The sequence below is a fragment of the Aedes aegypti genome, chromosome 2 (assembly GCF_002204515.2).
Source record: "Aedes aegypti strain LVP_AGWG chromosome 2, AaegL5.0 Primary Assembly, whole genome shotgun sequence".
In the NCBI taxonomy this organism is placed as follows: domain Eukaryota; kingdom Metazoa; phylum Arthropoda; class Insecta; order Diptera; family Culicidae; genus Aedes; species Aedes aegypti.
In genome coordinates this window covers 2,636,215-2,656,805 of record NC_035108.1, presented here as the reverse complement: position 1 = coordinate 2,656,805, position 20,591 = coordinate 2,636,215, and the positions used below count along the sequence as shown (strand labels likewise).

At 40.2% G+C, this 20,591-nt stretch overlaps 2 protein-coding genes across 3 annotated transcripts in view; one reads left to right on the top strand and one right to left on the bottom strand.

Annotated features, from left to right (window-relative positions):
* The window catches only part of LOC5570951 (phospholipid phosphatase 6), a 20,247-nt gene extending 10,289 nt beyond the window's left edge, over positions 1 to 9,958 (top strand). For both annotated transcript variants that reach the window (XM_001653368.2, XM_021839758.1), the window contains exon 4: positions 9,353 to 9,958. In XM_001653368.2, coding sequence (XP_001653418.1) covers positions 9,353 to 9,847 — 495 coding nt within the window. In that variant the 3' untranslated portion in view covers positions 9,848 to 9,958. The remainder of the gene's footprint in view (positions 1 to 9,352) is intronic.
* LOC5570950 (acylglycerol kinase, mitochondrial) lies at positions 9,929 to 20,591 on the bottom strand. The gene is made up of 3 exons (XM_001653367.2): positions 20,314 to 20,591; positions 11,101 to 11,236; positions 9,929 to 11,041 (listed from the first exon to the last, which is right to left on the bottom strand). Exons 1-3 carry the CDS (start codon positions 20,421 to 20,423, stop codon positions 9,977 to 9,979), a joined length of 1,311 nt encoding a protein of 436 aa, XP_001653417.2. The 5' UTR covers positions 20,424 to 20,591; the 3' UTR covers positions 9,929 to 9,976.

The following is a 20,591-nucleotide window of genomic DNA, read 5'->3' as shown; positions in this document are numbered from 1 at the left end:
TACGGAGGCGCATCATCAGTGGAAGTCGGGCCTACTATGGCCTCCAGAAGAAGCTGCGGTCAAAAAAGATTCACGCCCGCACCAAATGTACCATGTACAAAACGCTCATAAGGCCGGTAGTCCTCTACGGGCATGAAACGTGGACGATGCTCGAGGAGGACCTGCAAGCACTTGGAGTCTTCGAACGTCGGGTGCTTAGGACGATCTTCGGCGGTGTGCAGGAGAACGGTGTGTGGCGACGAAGGATGAACCACGAGCTCGCCCAACTCTACGGCGAACCCAGTATCCAGAAGGTGGCCAAAGCTGGAAGGATACGATGGGCAGGGCATGTTGCAAGAATGCCGGACAGCAACCCTGCAAAGATGGTGTTCGCTTCGGATCCGGTTGGTATAAGAAGGCGTGGAGCGCAGCGAGCTAGGTGGGCGGATCAAGTGCGTATCGATTTGACGAGCGTGGGGCAGAACCGAGGATGGAGAGATGCGGCCACGAACCGAGTATTGTGGCGTGAAATTGTTGATTCAGTGTTATCTGTGTAGATGTTAACTAAATAAATGAATGATCATTAGAATTTTCTGATAGAGGCAGAGTTCACATGTTACTTAGGTATTTAAAAGCAAATGAGAACCACATTAAATAATAGATAAACACTAATGGTCATATTTTTATATTTTCATTTCATCGCGGTCCTCATTGCTCGAGCGGAGACGATAGAACTCGAGGTAGATGGAATCGACGCAACTACGACACGGAAAAGAAACAGATGAGAAACTATCGATACATTTATTCAACTATAAAAACCACGTTTTAACGAAATGACTTTACTTCTTCTCGTTTCAGCAATCCAATAACCAAACCATCTCTACTATCTTTTCATTTCCTCTTCGTTACATTTATAGTCCCTCTGGCACTGAATCGAATGACGCATTCCGCTTTTTATTAGCGATGTCTTTGCTGTACGTTGAGCATGGTGTCGGAGGTGATGTGCTGTGTAGAACATCGGATGTTCTACACGGCACGCTACTTTCGGCATTTTGTTTGGCGTGCGGGATAGGCAGTGCTAGTGATGATATGAAGGCCGCTATTCGGTTTAGTGCCAGAGGGACTATATCTATTTAATGTATCTTAAGCTTGTGGGACCGCTTTAATTCCGGCGCCTGCTTGTGGAAGATCCCGGTGTGCTAAACGGTATAGGACATGTTAACGGGGGAGGCTTGGTAGGTCCTCACCCAGCCCGTGTCTAGATGGGCGGATAATTGTCTGCCAGGGTGTGGATTGAGCAATTACAATTACAATTACAGTAATTCATGGTAGAATATGTTCTCTACAAAGGATTTTTGCGTCAAAATCCAGAGATTACCATTAACTTTCCAGAATACTCTCTTCAACCAAAAAAAAAAAAAAAATCGGCTGCGCCGCTATCATAACGTTACCTAAGCTATTCAGTGAAGATCTTTTCAGGTATGGAACTTATTCAACTTATCTTTACATCAAGTATCTTCAGGTATATTTCCCTGGCCTGGATCATGGGGATTGACGGTGCCAAAGTGAAGGTGCACCATAAAATAATATCCGTTTGTATAACATACCACCTTCCCAATACTTTGGCACACCTCTAACGGATCATGATTTATCATGAAACGGATTCTGCATATTATCAGGTACTCTTCGAATGGAAGGACCGCCAGGGCTCTGTAGTTACTTATGCACCACTGCTTGTTGTTCCAGTTTGTTAGATGAATTGTAGCATCCTTTGTACTAATCGGTAATGGTGGATAAATTTCGAAGCTAACGCATGATCCAACTTTTTATGCAGTGACTTGAAAGTGAGTTTTCGGTGAGTTTCTGTGTAACAATCGTAGTTATAAAATTCCCTGGGCTTGGGATTATATTTTCCAGGGAGCGATGAATTTTGATAATTGATCGCTGTTGTTAGTAGTTTTGATTAGATGTTGGGTGAATTTCAAAGCAATGGCAACCTTTTTATTACAAAATTTAGATTTTATCTTCTGACCTAAAAATTCTGGTTAAACTACTGTACTATGCAGTTGGGATGCACTAGGCTATCACTCATCAAAATTACTTTCACTTCGGGAAAATATAATTTCAAACTGGCGAGAAGATTACCAACTGAGGGTAGGTTAGGAGCACAATCAGACCCTTGAATGTGCAATGTGGGGTAGTAATTAGGAATGCCATTGACGGTTTGTAATCTTCTACGAGGTTTTCGAAAACCAACAGGGCGCGTGCACCGGGTTGCGGATAGGAGCAAAGGGAGATCAATAGCATCTGCCTATAATAATAGAGCAAAAAGCCGTTCCATGATTAGGTAATGTTTAGCGATCTTCTATGGTGTTCTAGTACTATAAAATTCTTCACTCACTGGGAATTTTGGCCTTGATTATATCAATAGTGATAAAAACATAAAATAATACCTAATACATAATAAGAACAATGTAGCTTCAATGTAGTAATAAATGAAATAAAATCAATTTTCTATACTTGACAAGGTTTTGAAGACAATCAATGAGTGAAAGAACTACCTATTAGAAAAGCCACATCAGCTAAGGCTATACATATACAAATGTTGGTCATAGGGTCATGGCGAGCATTCGGTATGTATGTCTATGACTGATTCTTATCTAATAGGGGCACTAGAAGACCACGCGGACAATTTCGAAACAAACTATTTTTATACATCGGTCTTACGATCCGAAAGGCTCAGCTATGCTGCAAAGTCATTTTAAAAGCTATTCATTACTACTGTTTAATTGTTTATAATTCTAACAAAACTACATAATTAACTCATTACTAATCACTGTTCCTATATTCTCTTTTTCTCTCCTTCTTATCTGTTGCATGATTATGATCATCACTAATATAATGCATGAGCATGCAAAATAAGAATAATTTCAGGATTGAAAGCAGTACATGGATACCTGGATAGAATAGCTTCGAAAAGGGTGCTCAAAATATAATATTTCTGATCAGGGAAGTATTATTATAAAGGGTATGTAATTTTTTTCCATTATTAACACTTAGATCACACAAACAAATGAACTAATAATATCAAATATTTTTATATAAATCAGCATCGTCAATCAGTGCAAAAACAGATAAAGTTTGTAAAGTTATCACCATCGATTGAACTGCGCTCTGTATAGTAATTTTCAATCAGTATCAAAATCTCCTAAAGCGTCGCATTGTGCCATCAGCAGCCCTTAGCATCACTCTCATATTGTTATTATTTTGTTGTTTATAAAATTTCTAGAAAGCGATCAGCATATTCTTTCTTACTTGTACAATGGCCGATCTATTTGGAATTTTAATAAGTCAAATCTAACTTCAAAACTCAAATTAAATTGCTTTCAGCACATTTACATTTTGCAGCATTAATCGCATTACTGTGTCAAGTCTTCTCCATTCCCTATACCCTACCCCAACCCTTCTTATCCTTTCCGATGGTGTTCAAGTGGTCCGCATAGACTATTACGGCCATTACCTATCCCTTCCCCCGGCTTTGGACTGACTTGCGCTCTCATTGCCCCACCAAACGCTGCAAAATGAAAATGAAAAAATGAAACAATCGTAGTTATAAAATTAATGATTGTGAGGGTGATTATGATACTTGAGCTCTTCAAGCATAGTGATGATAAACTGTTGAAATTGCATTTGAAGTGATTGTGATGGTTACGTTAATACCACAGACATAATAATAACAGTATGCATTTTGCACTTATTTCCTTAAACGAAAACACTATTGCCTAGTAATTTACATCTTTACAAAGACAGTGTTTATAATAACAGCGAGTGCAATAGAAGTGATCGAAGTTAGTTTTTGTTACGGTCGTTGTGATAATTCGTAGTTAATTTAAATAGTAAAAACAAAAACAATTAAATAAAATTAAACATCCTCCAATTATTGGTAATAAAATAAATTGGTATGGAAGTGGCGTGATGTAATATTGGTGAAACTTGTAGCTGTGATAGTGGAAAGTGATATCGAAAGTTTATGAATGATAATCGGTTATAGAAGTGATGGTGTCAAAAACAAAAGTGTCGACATTAAAAATGTGGCAATTTTGTGACAGTGAATGATAAAATAAAATGGGGAATGAGGACCTTTTAATAAAACTATTTCGTTCTTCACTTTAAACACTTCAGTAGCATTTCAGGCCTTATCATAGTTTGATAGTAGGTAGTCTGAATTACTAGACTGCAAAACTACGGTAAGGGCTGATTGCTGCTAGGGTACTCAGTGATCATTTGAGCAACATTGCTTAAGAACGTCTGTGTGATGAACGCAATAGAGGCTTATAAAAGCAAATGCTGAGAAGGAGCTTAGGACAGATTAAAAGTGTCAGTACTACCCCTATCGCTACTGACGAAAACAAGTATCTTCAGGTATATTTGATCAGTATAGGATTCACAGGATTCATAGGATTCACAGGCTGGAAGCAGGTTTCTTTTTAAAGATCTGGTCTCTATTTTTATTCAAATCTCTAATATGTCTCTATTTATGATGAAAGGTCTCTGAAGGATCTGTTTTCCCTATCTTGCTTGTAGTGAATTCTGATGCAAAATTCGACAAGGCCTCGAGAAACTTTCATAGGCTGTTACGAGACTATTCAACTAATTCTTTCAGAAATTCTTCACATATTTCTAGAGAGTTCCAAGAATTTTCCTTGTGTTTTCTCCAGATATTTCATCTGGAATACTTTCAGGGACTAATGCATGATTCTATCCAGGAATTCTTCAAGAGATTCCTCTACCAATTCTACCAGCAATTTTTCAAAGGATGCTTAAGGGAATGTCACCAGAATTTGATTCAGGACATCCTTGAGTGCGTCAACATTACAACCTCCAGTCATTTCCTCAGGGATCACATTGAAAATTTTCCCAAAGACTATTCTAGGACTTCCTCGAGATATTTTTTTACTCACTCTTCAACCGAATTTTCCTACGCCAGTTTATGCGGGAGTGTTTGGATTGGGGGAAAGGCATGGTAGAGAAATTCGTCACGAAAACTCTTGGAAGAATGCTTGTAAAAATCTGTGGAAATTTCATTGAGAAATCTCTTAAAGTTACTGGAGGAGTTACTGTTACCGGAATTTCCTGGATTTCCTGTTACTAGAATTTTCAAAGAAATCTAAAGAAATTTTAGAAGCTAACTCTGGACTAATTTTTGAAGATATCCTTAGGGAGCCTTGGACGATGTTCTAGGAAACCGAAGGAAAAATCATCGAAAAAAACCTTGAGGACTATGATGATAATAAATCTTCGAGCTGTTTAGTAAAGTCGAGTCTTGTACACGACACTGAAGACGGCCTCACAGTTGAGGTCGAAATACGCGTATCTGTCAAAGGATACAAACTCTAGTGGAATTAAATGGTACAGTACTAAATTCGGTTTTTTCATCTACTTAAGGGCTAGAGATTTTCTTGAAAAATATCTGAAATTATACATGAAGTAATTCCTGATGGACTATTCGAGGTAATTTCTGTAATTATTTTTGGGCATGCTTCATGAACAATTTCTAAAATTAGGTATTGGGGAATATTGAATTTCGGAAAAACCGATTCTGGAAAAGTAATCTGGAATTTAAACAACTTTCAATATTATTTTTACAATCGTGATTCAATCAGAGCTTCTGAAAGTTTTCGAATAAAATGCAAAAAAATAATCATTTATCTAAATTACCACATTTGTAAATGTTATACAGGTCGGATTCGATTAACTGGGAACTTTATTATCCATGTTTTAAAAACGATGATGAACAGAACAAACAAAATAAAAAAACACCATCATTATTAAATACAATTCATATGAATAATTGGATTTAGCTTTAATATTGTTAGCACATTGCTTTAAAATGTCTAGAAGAATGAATACACTTTAAAATACTTTTAAACTTGTCATTAGTTTGTTTTGGTCATATAAAATTAGAGTATTTCTTGAACCTGGAACTAATTTATAAAACCTGGAAATATCAGGGAATTTCATTTCGGTAATCAAGTAGACACCCTGATAATCCAAAACAAATTTGATGAATGAATAATAACGAGGCCCTTAAGGTATTCTTGGTCAGATTTTTGTTAAGTTTTTACAAGATTCTTGATATCTTGATCAAATCTTTTGAAGATTACTTAGAAGATGCAATCTTGGTTTTGGTTTTGGCCAGCTTCATAGGAGAACAATTATATGTATTTGGAAATATCGTTTCTGTAAAAAGATGTTTTCTTGGATCCAACATGAGTTTCATCAGATTGACAATTTCTCCATGGGCCAGGCATTAGCCATATCTAACGCATAATTTCTAAGACATTTTTAGAAGGTAATGGGTTGACAATTTGTGTATATTATTCCAAAATCTTATTCCATGAACTTCCTATGAATTCGAGGAGTAACGGTATTTTAGATATTTCAACAAATATTTTATATATTTTGTCCAAAACTCTTCTGAAATTTAAACCGTTTTTTCATTTTATTAAAAATAATTCATAAATAAGTTACATGAAGTCCTCCAAATATGTTCATATCGTATGAAAAAATAAAATAAAAACGAAAGTATCATGTTGCAGGATCCTTTGCAATCTGTTTTTTTTTTTTAAATTTCTTGGACATCCGGGAAAAATCCGGGAATTGGAAAACTGATTTTGAATGGACACCCTGCATATTCTAGGGAAGTCATAGGAATAATTCTTGAAGAAATCTAAACTTTGTTGTATTTCGTTGTGCTCGGAGGAAAACAAAACATAACAATTTATGTAATTCTGGTTTCATTCTTTAGGAAATCTATAAAATAACTCCAGGAAAAAATTCTTGATAACAAGATTGGAGAAAATCTTGTTGGAATCATTAGAAGATCTTTTTGATGTGATACTTAAAGTAATTCCTAGAATAATTCAAAGAGGTATGCTTGGAAAAATATACACTGAAAATTCTTGAACTAATTCTAATCATAAAAAGAACTTCCTTGGAGAAGCCCAATCAGCATTTGTAGAGATTGACATGATAATTTCTTAAATCTTAAAAAAATCCTTGGAATAATTGGGGAATTCTCGTCTACGCCAATACTTGGAAATGATCTCAGTCAAATTCCTGGTATAGTGTAAATTATGTATGAATTGCGGAAGAGAACTCGCATTTCTGGAAGAATTTCTAAAATATATCTCTAAGGTTTCTATGAAAAAAGTTTTTGATTAGTCACAGGTTGTATTTCATCGAGGATTTCCCGAGAAAATTTGAAGAGTATTTCTTTGAGGGGATTTTATCCATGGAGTTCTTGAAAACAAAATCCCGCGAAAGTTATCATGCTCTATGTCTAAAGGAATATCTTGAGGGACTACTGACGATATCCGAAAACTGAACGAATTTCACAAAGGACAAAAGAAAAATATTCTTGAAGTGATTCGTGAAATACATATAATTCCTAAAGCGTAATTTTGGATGTAATATCCGAGCACAATCGAGAGCGAATGCATGAAGAGATTCCTTAGAAATTCTCGGATGAAATGAAGGATAAACATCTGGAAATTTTGAAGAGGCAGAAAACTATCTTGAGATATTACTGAGGGCGCGATAGAGAAACTCGATGTACTCCCAAGAAAGATTTCTGGAATATTTTTTTTGAATGGTTAATGAAGAATCTATAGAAAATATATAGTGAATTCGTAAAGAAGTATTATCGTATTCCTTAACGAATTCTCAGAAAAATTCCTTGATTTATTTTAATTTTGAGATAACTTAACAGAGAGTTTGCGAAAACCTTTCGAGTTTCATAACAGATTTTTGGCAGATTCCTCGCAAGATCCATTACGGACTGTTGATAAACCTGAACCTTGAACATGGTTATAGTGTGATATTTGATATCATACATTACATCCATTTGTGTTGTTTCTTGATTTTTTTTTCAAATTTTTGACGGAAATGACGGAAATTTAGCGTAACATAATGAAACGAGTTGACCCCGGGAGAAGATGCTCAGTCCCAGAAGGGGACTGGCCTAAGCCCCAAGCAGCTGGTCTTGAGCCAACGGCCGCTTCCGGGGTGGGCACCAAAGGCCGTCTTCTGTCTCCCGGGTCCCAGGGCGTGTTTAGTAGGGGAGAGTTTCGGATGTGGGAGTCCTAAAAGAAAAACTTTAATTCAACTTACGTACATATATTGATCTTAGCCGATGGTGGGTGGTGAGGGCAAGGGAGGCAGAGGTTGATGGTGCCGGAGTGAGCTTGAGGTAGGCAGCGGGGTGTCCGATCACTACGAGTGATTGATGCGAGGGAGCCAAGGGGCGGCCGACAAGAGTACACCGAGTAACTGCCGACGGCAAGGCCAGCTTGTTGTTGTTGATCCGCCCAGTAGTATTGCCGGTTGGAAAACTGGTAGTTGTGGGAGCGAACCACTAAATTCTCGAGGGAAATCCAGCGATCGTTGTGGAAATCTTGAGGGCCGTGCTAGACCGGCCGTAGCTATGCTCACCGGGCCTCCTCGTGGTAGCTAGGTTGGATGTGCCGCCGATCGGAGAGCTTGATGGCTGGTGAGTCCCCAAATTGATGAGATGGTTCCAGCGGTCGCAGAAGAAATTGGGCTAGACCAGGGAGTCGTCCACTGGACCTTGACAGGGCACCCGTCTCCACGTGGATGCCAGGCCGGATTTGGCGATGGCCGAGGAATCGATCTGCTCCGTTCTCGATACTTCGGGAGCCGAATCAATGGGCAAAATAGTTGTGATCGTTCGCCGAGATTAGTGGGTGAAACCTCACCCCGAACGTAATAAACGCCTAAGGACCGGAACAACTCGTTGTGGTCACCGTAGTTAGCCTTCGACACGAGATTACACTTCTTCGAACAAACGATCCTGTGCTTGCTCTTTGCTAGTAGCTTTCTAACTGCCCGCTCCTAGATTTGTCAAACTTCATCAGCCCCCACTAGCACTCATTTCTCCGGCGTGGGTGCTGCGTTTTGCCACCTCCGTTCCAAAGAGTGGCGATTATCATGGTGCCACCCATTCGCAGGATTGCGTTTGGAGCGTTTGCTCTCCCAGCCGCCCGTTCTATTTGAAACGATCGTTATCTAGCTTACATTATTACGTGACCTACCGCCCACATCATTTTGTATAATCCCACTTGCAAAAATGCGAAAATTCTCAATTAATAACTGTGAAAGTGCTCATAAGAACACTAAGCTGAGAAACAGACCCCGTCCCAGTTGATACGTAACGTCAGAAAGAAGATGAAAACGACCCTCCTCTAGTTCTAGCATACACTAAAGAAAAGTGCCATAAAACAATGAAATTCTAACGATATGTGTCTGTTTCTATCGAGAATTACTCAAGTGTTTTTTTTTTATTATTTTGCAGTACTCGTGCCATGGAATCGCTTGGTTGGCCGGATGGCTCGCCTTCTGCTGGATGATCGACAAACCGGAGTGGTACCAGATGCAGGTGAATTTATTCATCGGACTTATCACGGATATCGTAATGGTGGCGGTCATCAAGGCAGCAACTCGGCGCCGTCGTCCAGCCGTAAATGACGATCCGTTCTGCATCGGGCCGGACAAGTTTAGCTTCCCCTCGGGCCACGTTTCCAGAGCGGTTTACATCGTCACCTTCCTGACCTGGTTGGACCCGGTGACGTTCGTTTTGTGGCCTCCGATGTTGGCCTGGTGCGTCTCGATGTGCCTCTCGCGACTGCTTCTGTACAGACATCACATTTTGGACGTTATCGCCGGGATCTTCCTGGGATTGTTCAACGCATTTCTGATCTCGCTCATCTGGTTCGATCAGGAGAGCTGCGTTTGGGTGATCTCGTACATGACGGACGAGAAGCTGTCCGGAGCTGAATACGGAGTTTAAACGCCAAAGATTGGACATGTGTGAAACATAGATCATCACGTAGAATATTCAAAGTTTTCGGATATTAAAATATCAAACATAATAAATTAAATAACTTTATTTTGATTTTAACAGCATCTAGAATCTTCTTCAAAATGTGAAAACTTCCACTGCTCTTGGCACCAGCGTCACCCGAACTGGCCTCACTTCATACGCCTCGTTGTCGATGGAATAATACGCTTCACTGTCTCCTTCGTCGGGTTTCAGCTTCTCCGGGATCAAGTACACCGTCCGTGCCTCGACAGTCTTCTCCGTTGGGCAGTGAACGAATTTCCGGTTCCATATTCGAGACCAGCTGTCACTCAGGAAACTGAATACCGAATCAACCGGAGTTCCGATCTTTACACAGAGTTTCGAATCGGACTCCTTTGACCCACTCAAATCGGCATTTGTCGTCTGCAGAACCAGTTCAGCTGCGTCCACTTCCAACTCAAAGGGGACGGAGCATTTCGCGTTGACTACCTTGGAATAGTCCACACCTTGCGCGGTCTTGGCCTTTGGAATAAACACAGACCACCATCGCCTTGTCGGTTCTTGCTTCGGTTGCTGCTGATGTTCCTGGTAACATTTGCTGCACCCCTGACATGGTTCCGTGTAGGTGACCTTCGCCTTACAATTCCAAGTGTGCTTCCCATCGAACAAGTTGAACAGGAAAGCTGTGTAATCTCTCAAGGATCCGGTGTACCAGTACTTATCCCTCAGTGCAAGAATATCCCGAAAAGCGCCCCAATGTAGGCTACCCACGGCGTAAACCGGCTTCTCCGGTACCTTCTCGTCGATTTCATTGGGCAGCACTTCGATCTTCATCAGATCCATCTTCTCCTTTTTCCCCGCAACGACGGCATAGGCCGCGTTTGCCATTGCCCGAACATCTTCCAGCTTTGAAGTGTCCTCGCTGCTCCGGAACAATGCCATGGCCAAGCCATTTGTCCGTCCCACAGGAAGCACCCCAATCGGACACTCGGCCCCATCCCCTCTCCGTTTCAATCCGGACACCACCTCCGAAACGGTTCCATCACCCCCGGCTACCACGATCGCATCCGGAAGCGTAGCCAACTCCTCCAGATAACGGCGGGCGTGACCTTCGGAATCGGTTTTGACGATGTCCACTTCGAATCCCGCCAGGTGCAGAATCGGTTCGCAGTAGTCGTGGAACTGTTGGGAGAATTGCCAAAGTTAAGCGGATATTGCAAAGACTCGATAAATCGACTTACATCTTCCTCGCAGGATTTGCGATTGGCTGCTGGGTTGAGCAGCACCAGGACCTTCTGGAGTCTTTGGGTTTTACCAACTACGATGTCGCCATACTTGGATGCTTCGGTGCAGTAGTGGCGCATGAGCTGCTTGATTCTGGAATTGAAGATGTGGAAACATTGGTCATGAGCTTTCATATACGACGAATTCCATCCAGAATGAGTCGAAAAAAATAAAAATCGTGCTCGATAGTCTTCGATTTGGATTAAATTTTGCACATGTTTTTGGTATGGTAGAATAAGTGTTTTCCATAGAAAAATTGATCATTTTGACTCAAGCGTAACTTTTGAAAATGGCCTATAAATTTATGCGTGGAACTTATTTGCAAAATTCTAACTCTGAAACTGTTGATTTTAGAGAAAAATGTTCTATGAAGAAGTTGTAGTGAACCGTTTGGACTATAAGAAAAAAATGTAAACTAAAAAGTAAGAGGTTGTTTCCGAGATACGACCGCCAAGTTGACGTTGGATAACGTTAGCTTCTTCTATTTCCTGATTTAGGACCGTCACGAACTTATGAAAGATTTGTAGGTACTGACAAAAAATCTAATCAATTTTCAAACTATTTGTTGCATGTTAATTTTGATCTATTATGGACATTGAGTGTTATTATTTGGTTGGTTCGGTTAACACTTAAACACCGATAGAACCGGTCGATGGAAGATGAAGCATGAGCGGTAACTTTTGCACTCCAAACAAATATACCGGTTGAACGTTAGGTCCATTCATGATCCACTAAGATTGATTGCTTTAGTGGATTAGGAAGCCAGTTTGAGGTTGTCCATGAAGTCCGCTAACTCTGTGTACTCCTCTTTGCTCAAATCGATGTTGAAGTTACCTGTCACGATGATTGGTATGGTCTCCTTCTGATACTCGAAGAAGTTCCGCGCCATGAAGAACTTCTTCTGCTTCATTGTGGTATCCGGAGAAATCTAGAGGCAAACCAGTAGTGACCGACAATTCATTATAGTGATCTCGGCAGCGCAAATATCACCATAATCATCTGACAAGCCCAGCTCCACATCATAACAGGTGTAGAGTTTGCGAATCTTGTGCGCCACAGCAACCGTTGTTGCTGGTGGTGAAATCGATCAGGACTTCTTGATTAAGGCCACGGGACGGTGTTTTAATCACCCTCTCTATTTGAAAAGTTAATCTCAAGTGCCACTCAATATATCAATGCGAAAAATGAATCACTAGCATTATATATATGTAGTGCACAACCCATTAACTTTTCAGTTTAATCGGTTCACTAAAACTAGAGATTTGCTTCTGCAAAGTTTTGATGATAATTGTTAGAGTGAGACAAAAGATAGGGAAAATAACACGGTCTCCCGTGTCACCTTAAGACCGATCTGCGATTCCAGAGCACGACCGTCATGGCCCTGAAGGAAGCGAGCGTGGCCTAACTGGTCGGTTTGTTTGAGGATACCAACCTGTACGCGATCCACGCCAATGTAATGCGAGGCAAATCGTGATGGATTCTTAATTCAAGTGCCCTTCGCGATTTATCCGACTCATGCACACACTGTCGACGATTGTCCGCGCACGCACAATGGGAATTTTATTTCTTGACACTGTGATTCTCGAGAAGCATTATTTAGCCGTGATAAATGATTGCATGCAAATTACTGATCAAAATCTGAATCAATCACATTCAATCACCAGTAATGTCGCTCTTCACGGTGGAAAATTCTCACAACTCTTTCAAAATGAAATGGTCGTCCTGAAAAGGACGGTTGGGGCTAGTCACCGTCGATCGAACTGGGTTGTCAATCCATTGTTAGACAGAAACACACCAAAAGATTACCGAAGACGATTAAACCGAAATGCGGTCGGTAGTGGACTTTGGGGCAAGTGTGCCATAGGAGCAAGTGTGCCACCCCTGCTTTTTATAAAAATTATAATATTTATTTTCTCTTTGAGCTTAACAATATGTTCCCTTATAGTTCACAATACAATGATCAAAATATGATGAAAATTGCTCTATTTTTCACGTATTTACATCGACTTGTGCAAAGACAAACAAATTTGAGTGAATTTTTATAAGATTTCGTTGTTTCAAAATAGCATGGTGGAGGGTAAATTATTACCAGATTTTTCTAACGTTCTGTACATCGTGAAACTATTCAAATGTGTAAGCTATTGTGGCATTTGAACGAAAACATTATTTAGTTTTACATACGGAATCCAGTTTGGTTGAAATGTATACTTATTGGGGCAAGTGTGCCACCTATTTGGTAAGCATAAATTGTTGGAGTGAAATTTATAAAAATGTAAACGTCATCAACAAAATCATAACAATAAACCAAAATGAGGCACCAGAAGTAGTTTCTGAAGCATAGTAGGGAAATAACTGACATTTTTGCCCCTAAAGTGATTTTTTCTCAAAATATTCAATAATAACATGTTTTTCAGCTTATTAAGTACCGTTTTATATAACTTCATCAATATTTTACCGTTATTTAGTGCTGATCTAGTTTAATATTATACATATTCGCCGTGATATTAGGGTAATACATATATTGTATTAAATGGATACAAAAATAACCATTTTAGTTATTCGAATTGAGTAATAGGGAGTTACGCATATTTTGAACCTTGTTATAAAGCATCCCCTTATTACGGTAAACTTAAAATTATTTTTTAAACTATCGATTAGCGTCTGCTTTGTAAGTAATATTAATATGAAATAAATATAATTTCATTACAAGTAGAATTACATGCGATGTTCATTCGGTGGTCGTCTTGCCCCATATGGGTGGCACACTTGCCCCATAGTGTCGAAAAATAGGTTATTTTGGATGATTTTTGAGAAGCTCCAAAACTAATACTTTTTGAAATAATTTTCTTTTTAAATAGCATAGTGGTTATGAAAAGATGTGAAACTAACATCATGAGGCTAAATTGGTGGATTTCATAAGCTTTAGACAAAGTTAGAGATCAATTTGCTTAAGGTGGCACACTTGCCCCAAATTCCGCTAATTTTGTGCATCCTTGTTTTCGTTGGTTTGCTCACTCCTCCGACGGCAATTTTCATGGTTTCTAGACGCGTTCTTTACGAATTCGATGGTCTAGCTGGATGCCCATGGCCATGATGAGCGATTTCACGGAACCCGCAGCATTTAGCTTGGATTGGGAATAAACAAGAGCAGCGGCAGCGACGAATGGTAAAATTTAGTCCGATAGGAGTCCTTCTCCAATTGCTGGTCGACGATTGACTGATGTGCGCGGGGCTCATTGAACCTTGGTTGGCTTCGACTGAACACGATAGAATAAAGAGGAGTAAGAAGAAGACCGAAAGGGGCGTTTCCCTTTGCATGACGAATGTGGCTAAGATATCGAGCAATGATGTCTGTGCTAGGAATACACAAGTAAAATGTGCTTTTGTATGGAAAATAAGACATGCCTTGATATTTATCAATTTTTCAATAGTTTATTCATGAAAATCAATAGTTTTAATTATTGGAGTCGATTCGTAGAAAGATTTCCAATATTCAATGGTTAGCTATTGATAATCAATAGTTTTCTTTTGTATGAAGGAAAATTTCTGATCCATGGGTGCCAAAATGATGAAAATTGTTCAATGAGAATTTCTTTTCAGAAGCATTCTAAATATGTCGCAGTTTTGTTAGATATGTTCTCATAAAATATGGCAAGTCTAAGAAGCTGTTGGAAATGCCACTCGTTGTGAAATGTTGTGACGGCACTGCAGCAGCGTCCGTGAATACAGTATCAAATTGTCGTGCCATCAATTATTCATGACAAATTAAATTTTGTATGAAGCTATGAGATTGATTGAGAAATATAAGATGTAATAAGGTCGGAAATATCATTCTTTTAACTCTTTTCAACACATTTGATGCCGCTGAAAAGCGCCGATTTGCTTATACGACGAACCAGCTAAATGACGTGATGTGGATGGCGCACAACAGCAACGGGTTGTGGATTACCGGGCATAAGTCGAAATCTGCAACCGATGCTCACTCTTAAAATCTTGAGCGATTTCACAAGTCCGACGCTCGATTAGCAGCAGCTCCTCGGATCAGCAACTCAGAGGGCCTGTGGTATTTCGTTCCTAGCGGGCTTGCTTCTTGATCACCGATGCTGAATTCAAAGCCGAAATCTGCAAGCGCGGATAAATTTGCGGCGGCGATGACGACGGCTTGGACGCTTTTCCGAGCGGCAGTAGTTCGCCGCTCGGAGAAGCGCCCAAGCCATCGTCATCGCCGCCGCAAATCAATCTTGCGTCTTCCTCTTCCGACGACACAAATTGGACTGTGACGCGGGTGCAAACGCAAAGCGAGAATGACTCGCCCGACCTTGTGCACAGTCCGACCGCAAAAAGAAGACTGAGGGAAGAAGCAGGGACCCGTTTGCTTTTATAGTGGGAAGCGGAACCCAAAAATGTGCTTGAACGTTTGAACATTTTACGATTTTTCAATAGTTTGTTGCCAATAATCAATAGTGTCCTCCATTTGAATCGACGCGTAGATAAATTTCTGATCGATTGGTGTATAAATATTGAAAATCTATCGACAAATGGCTGAGTATTAGAGGTCAAAACCTGACCATTTTTCGTTACATGCTTAATTTTTCGTTTTTTGAAATTGTACCCCCATATGTTGCCGAAAGACGTTATCCAACGTCAAAAAATATTTTATTTATCTTCATAAAAAAATCGAAAATAAAACTTAAATTTTAAATTACACAAATACCCAGAGGGCCAACAAAAGACGATTTCCCCGTAGCCTACAACAAAAACACGTTGAAAATAGTTTCTCCCTTTATTTAGTGGCTTACACAATTGTTTACTCATTTACTTGCATATATCTAGGAATCGTGTAACTTTTGAGCAACAACACACTAAAATCAATTTCGTCCTTATGCGCCTTACCCAGCTTAAACCCACGTTAATGAGTAGTTATAAGTTAACGTGAACAACCCAAAACTGTCAGATTCCCCAAAAGCGCCAAATTCCCAAAAATGTCAAAATCATGTTGGCCACGGGTTCATATATATGGGGTTGACACGCTTGGAGGGCCCGTGCAAATACCTCATTTTTATTATATTTTTAAATTTTCACCATAGAATCTAGAAAATTAAAAGATGTTCAGGACAAAGTTTCATGATGGAGAAATGTTTAATAAAAAAGTTTTTCTAAGAACAACTTTTGGTCGATTTTCAAAATTTTGATTTTTGTCAAAATAAATACGTTCTGACGATACAGTAAGCATCTTGAAATCATTCCTGGCCATAATGATTATATGAATAATTTCTCTAGAAATAGCCATTTTCGATTTATATCGAGTTTAATGCAAAAATATTGTTTAAATATTAAAATAGGCCATTTTCATTAGTTATTCGTGATTCTCGATCAAGAAAAATAAGTAAGTGGAATGAAATACGGTCTTTACTCTCGAAAATGTATTATTATTAATGGAGAAACGCGAATAACTTATGAAAATGGCATACCATGATGGGCTGGTCATATTGTGTGAGTGTACGTGGGAAATGATACTCAATATGAAACGTCCAATAATTAAATTGTGTTCGAGATATGTCAAATTGATCTTTAAGCCGTTGAAATTCATAAAAAATAGTGTAACTAATATTTTCCTATGAAATATGAACATATATGAAAAAAGGTTAAACATGCAAAAATCGACTTTTTTCAAATTTTTGCCGATGAAAGGCTCAGTGCTGGGAATGGTAATAGTAGTAGGCTTGAATTTCGCGAAAATCACGTGGCTTTCTCACTACAGTAGTTTAAAATCGTGAATCTCATCAAGTAGCCTATATTGGGTACATGAATGTCTCTAAATCAGTAGGATCATTGAAGCAGGGTTGGGAAAAAATCTGAAATTCACTCTACAGTAGCCAAGCAAAGCCAATCAAAGTCAGTGAAGCCAATGAAACTCACGCCCATCGCTGCTGTAGGCAAAATTCATTGAAAATAGCAAAACACCCGTTGCTAAGGGCAATTCAAAACTACTGTAGAAAAATGTTCTATTTCCCGCATTTAGAGCCTTCAATGACACTCATGATTTAGAAATTTCGTGCACCCAACATAGGCTACTTGATGAGATTCACGTTTTTGAACTACTGTACTGGGAGAGCTACGTGTTTTTCGCGAAAATTCAAGCCTACTACTATTACCATTCCCAGCACTGCATTCTTCTTCTTCTTTCTGGCGTTACGTCTCCACTGGGACAGAGCCTGCTTCTCAGCTTAGTATTCTTATGAGCACTTCCACAGTTATTCACTGAGAGCTTACTATGCCTATGACCATTTTTGCATGTGTATATCGTGTGGCATTTACGAAGATACTCTATGTCCTGGGAAGTCAACCCGAAAAGATCCTCGACCGGTGGGATTCGAACCCACAACCCTCAGCATGGTCATGCTGAATAGCTGCGCGTTTACCGCTACGGCTATCTGGGCCTCAGCACTGCATTGAAGGCTCTAAATGCGGGAAACGCAGCGGGAAATAGAACATTATTCTACAGTAATTTTGGGTTGCCCTTAGCAACGGGTGCTTTGCAATTTCAAGGCTTTTTGTAATTGTAATTGTAATTGTAATTTATTAACATAACGTAGGCCTGTTAGTTACACTTAAAATCAGGTCAAGGAAGAACACATTTTGAAAAATACAAAGGAAGATTAATCGAAGTACAATTGATTGTCAAGTACGTCTAATTCTTATCACTAGTGAAAGCGTCTGAGGGACTCCTTGAATGAGTGGATCGATGTTTTGCCTTTGACATCGGCAGGCAGTTGGTTCCAGAAGGGGATCCCAGAAATTAGGACGCTTTTCTTTCCGCTGGTGGTGTGCCTGGGAAGCAGGTATGCTCTCGCTCGTTCCATTTGACCTCGCTGCATGTGTTCCAGGATGTAATCGGGAAGTTTCTTGTTCCACGCGTTGTACAGGAAGCAACATATCCGACGATGGTAGTTCTCCGGTAGGTCGTGGCCGAGTACCGCATTGCGAACAGCTGCAGTAGTGTCATACCGATTCATTTTGAACACAAATCGAATGGATGACTTGAAGCACCTGTGCAGTTGCTCCTTTAATGCAACCGTGAGACCAGGATGATACACAATGTCGCAGTATGTGAACATTGGTATTATCACCGCCTGCACCAACTTGAGGCGCACTGGTTGGGATAGAACTGATCCAAAACGGCGAAAAGTTCGCAGAGTGTTGTATGCCTTCATGGTTACTCGATTGACTTGCTCCTTCCATTTCAGATTGCTATCCAGCAGCAGGCCAAGGTTGGTAACTGTGGTGCTCAAGGTGATCGTTTGTCCGCAGAACTTGATTTCAGCCCCCGGAACCACCTGGCCGTCTTTGCTGAATATTATCGCTTGGGTTTTTCTTGGGTTGGGAGAAAGTCCATTGACCGATGACCAGTTCGCTACTGCCGCCAGGTCTTCATTCTTAGCTTGGACCAGCCTATCTACGTTCTCGGTAGGACCAGACACGTAAATTTGAAGGTCATCAGCATACAAGTGGTACTCACATTTTAGCGCCGAGGGTAGGCTGTTGATGTACATGCCGAACAGCAGCGCGCTGAGGCATGATCCCTGCGGAGTGCCGTCGAACAGTCTCCTATCCGTAGATAACCCATCGCCGTGTTTGACTGCTTGGCTCCTGTTTCCGAGGAAGGATTCAATCAGCTGGGCAGCAGATTCGTCAAAACCAAATTCTTGTCGAAGTTTTTGCTGTAGCCTAGTGTGCCTCACACAATTAAAGGCCAGCGAAAAGTCCACGAGGACCTACACCTACCTTTTGCCTACAGCAGCGATGGGCGTGAGTTTCATTGGCTTTGATTGACTTTGTTTGACTACTGTAGAGTGAATTTCAGATTTTTTCACTACACCTGCCAAGGCTAACTTTTAGTGAAAAAAGATCGGAGGTTCATGCAAGTTCGATAATATGTGTGTTTCAGCACACCGTGAGTCGTCGCTTGCTTTGTTCTTAGCTGCCGGTTAGCTTGGGTGATTTGTAGTTGTGCATGCCTCATTTCCTCGAATCAAAAGTCCCTTTCGCCACCGTAGGATTTGTGGTTTGTTTCGAGTCTCGGCTTCTTCAAAATTTCTTTTTGCTATTCCGTTGCAAATTAATCAACTTTTCACTGACAATTTGCACTACATAATGGCCTGCTTTTCCTACCAAAAAAACAATGCTGAAAAGTGCTACTTTTCAGCACTGTTTTCGGTGCTGAAAAGTAGCACTTTTCAGTACTATTTGGGAGGCGTCAGCCAAATATTCCAGTCTATTCTGCCATAGCATCTGATTCTACAGCTGATGCGCGATACAGATGCAAGACTGGTGATATCGTCGGCGCGATAAAAAGTTAGAATCGGTTTCTCACCAGAGTTGGAATTTTCTCAGAATCTATGCGAGATACCCAACTTCGGAAGTGGTGCATTCGATTCGCATTCGGATATACAATAATGCACCCTACTTCCGATGCAGGGTATCTTGCACGGATAACGAGGAAAATCCATTACCGGCGAGCTGCATTTTCTAACGGTTGACCGACAATACTGGTTTGGGATCGTCCAGAATTCGTAGAGGTGGCAGCAGAATCCGCTACGGTACGCGTCGTCTTACCTGTTCTGTCCACCAATAGGGAATATAGGTCTGTGAACGAGAAAATTTGTGACATTCGTAGATACTACTATGTCGTAGCCTACGCGATTGAAAAATACTGAAATGATACTACGCGTGGATGTATGCTCACGTGGTGTCTGTTGAAATGTTGGTTTGTGCTTTTGGAAATGATCTAGCTTAAACGGAGTTTTTCGTAATAGCAAAAAATGTTGTATGCAACTCGTTGCAAAACTCGATTTTTTCAGCACTCGTTGTATTTATCCAACTCGGCGAGCCTCGTTGGATAAATGTACAACTCGTGCTGAAAAAATCATCATTTTGCAACTTGTTGCATAAATAACTATTTACATAGGGCGACCTTTTGTTTGAATTTTAATGCAAACTACGTTTTAACTTCTGTGTTGTATCCATCGTCGTGTTGTTAGTTTAAAAAGTTTCTGCCTTGGTTTCTCTGAATTCAAGCAGAGTCCGCTCATGGACTACTGTGGTTTTGGACAGTTTCATTATTTGAAAAGATACCCACTCTGAAAATGCGAACAAAGTTAAATACTCACTCATACTTCTCGTGGGAGTACGACACTCCGTATGCCACGGCACTCGCCAGGAACGTTGACTTCTTCCAGTGATTCCGTACACCTTTGGCGAACCGGATAACAAATGCCATCTTTTACCGTTATAGTTACACTTTCTACACACCGGCTTACATTCAATTTTAGCACGATTGCAATCGAAACATTGGAAACATTCAGAACAAATTTCGCCGATGATAATAATGTTGCACAAGAGGAGAACAGCGTGCGTGGTTGCTGCGATTGCGTGACTGATACTCGCT

Coding starts and splice junctions, on each gene's coding strand:
- LOC5570950 (XM_001653367.2), bottom strand. CDS start 20,423: ATGGCATTTGTTATCCGGTTCGCCAAAGGTGTACGGAATCACTGGAAG. Junction 11,237..20,313: donor TACTCCCACGAGAAGTATGA/GTGAGTATTTAA, acceptor CTTCAATTCCAG/AATCAAGCAGCTCATGCGCC. Junction 11,042..11,100: donor GCAAATCCTGCGAGGAAGAT/GTAAGTCGATTT, acceptor TTCTCCCAACAG/TTCCACGACTACTGCGAACC.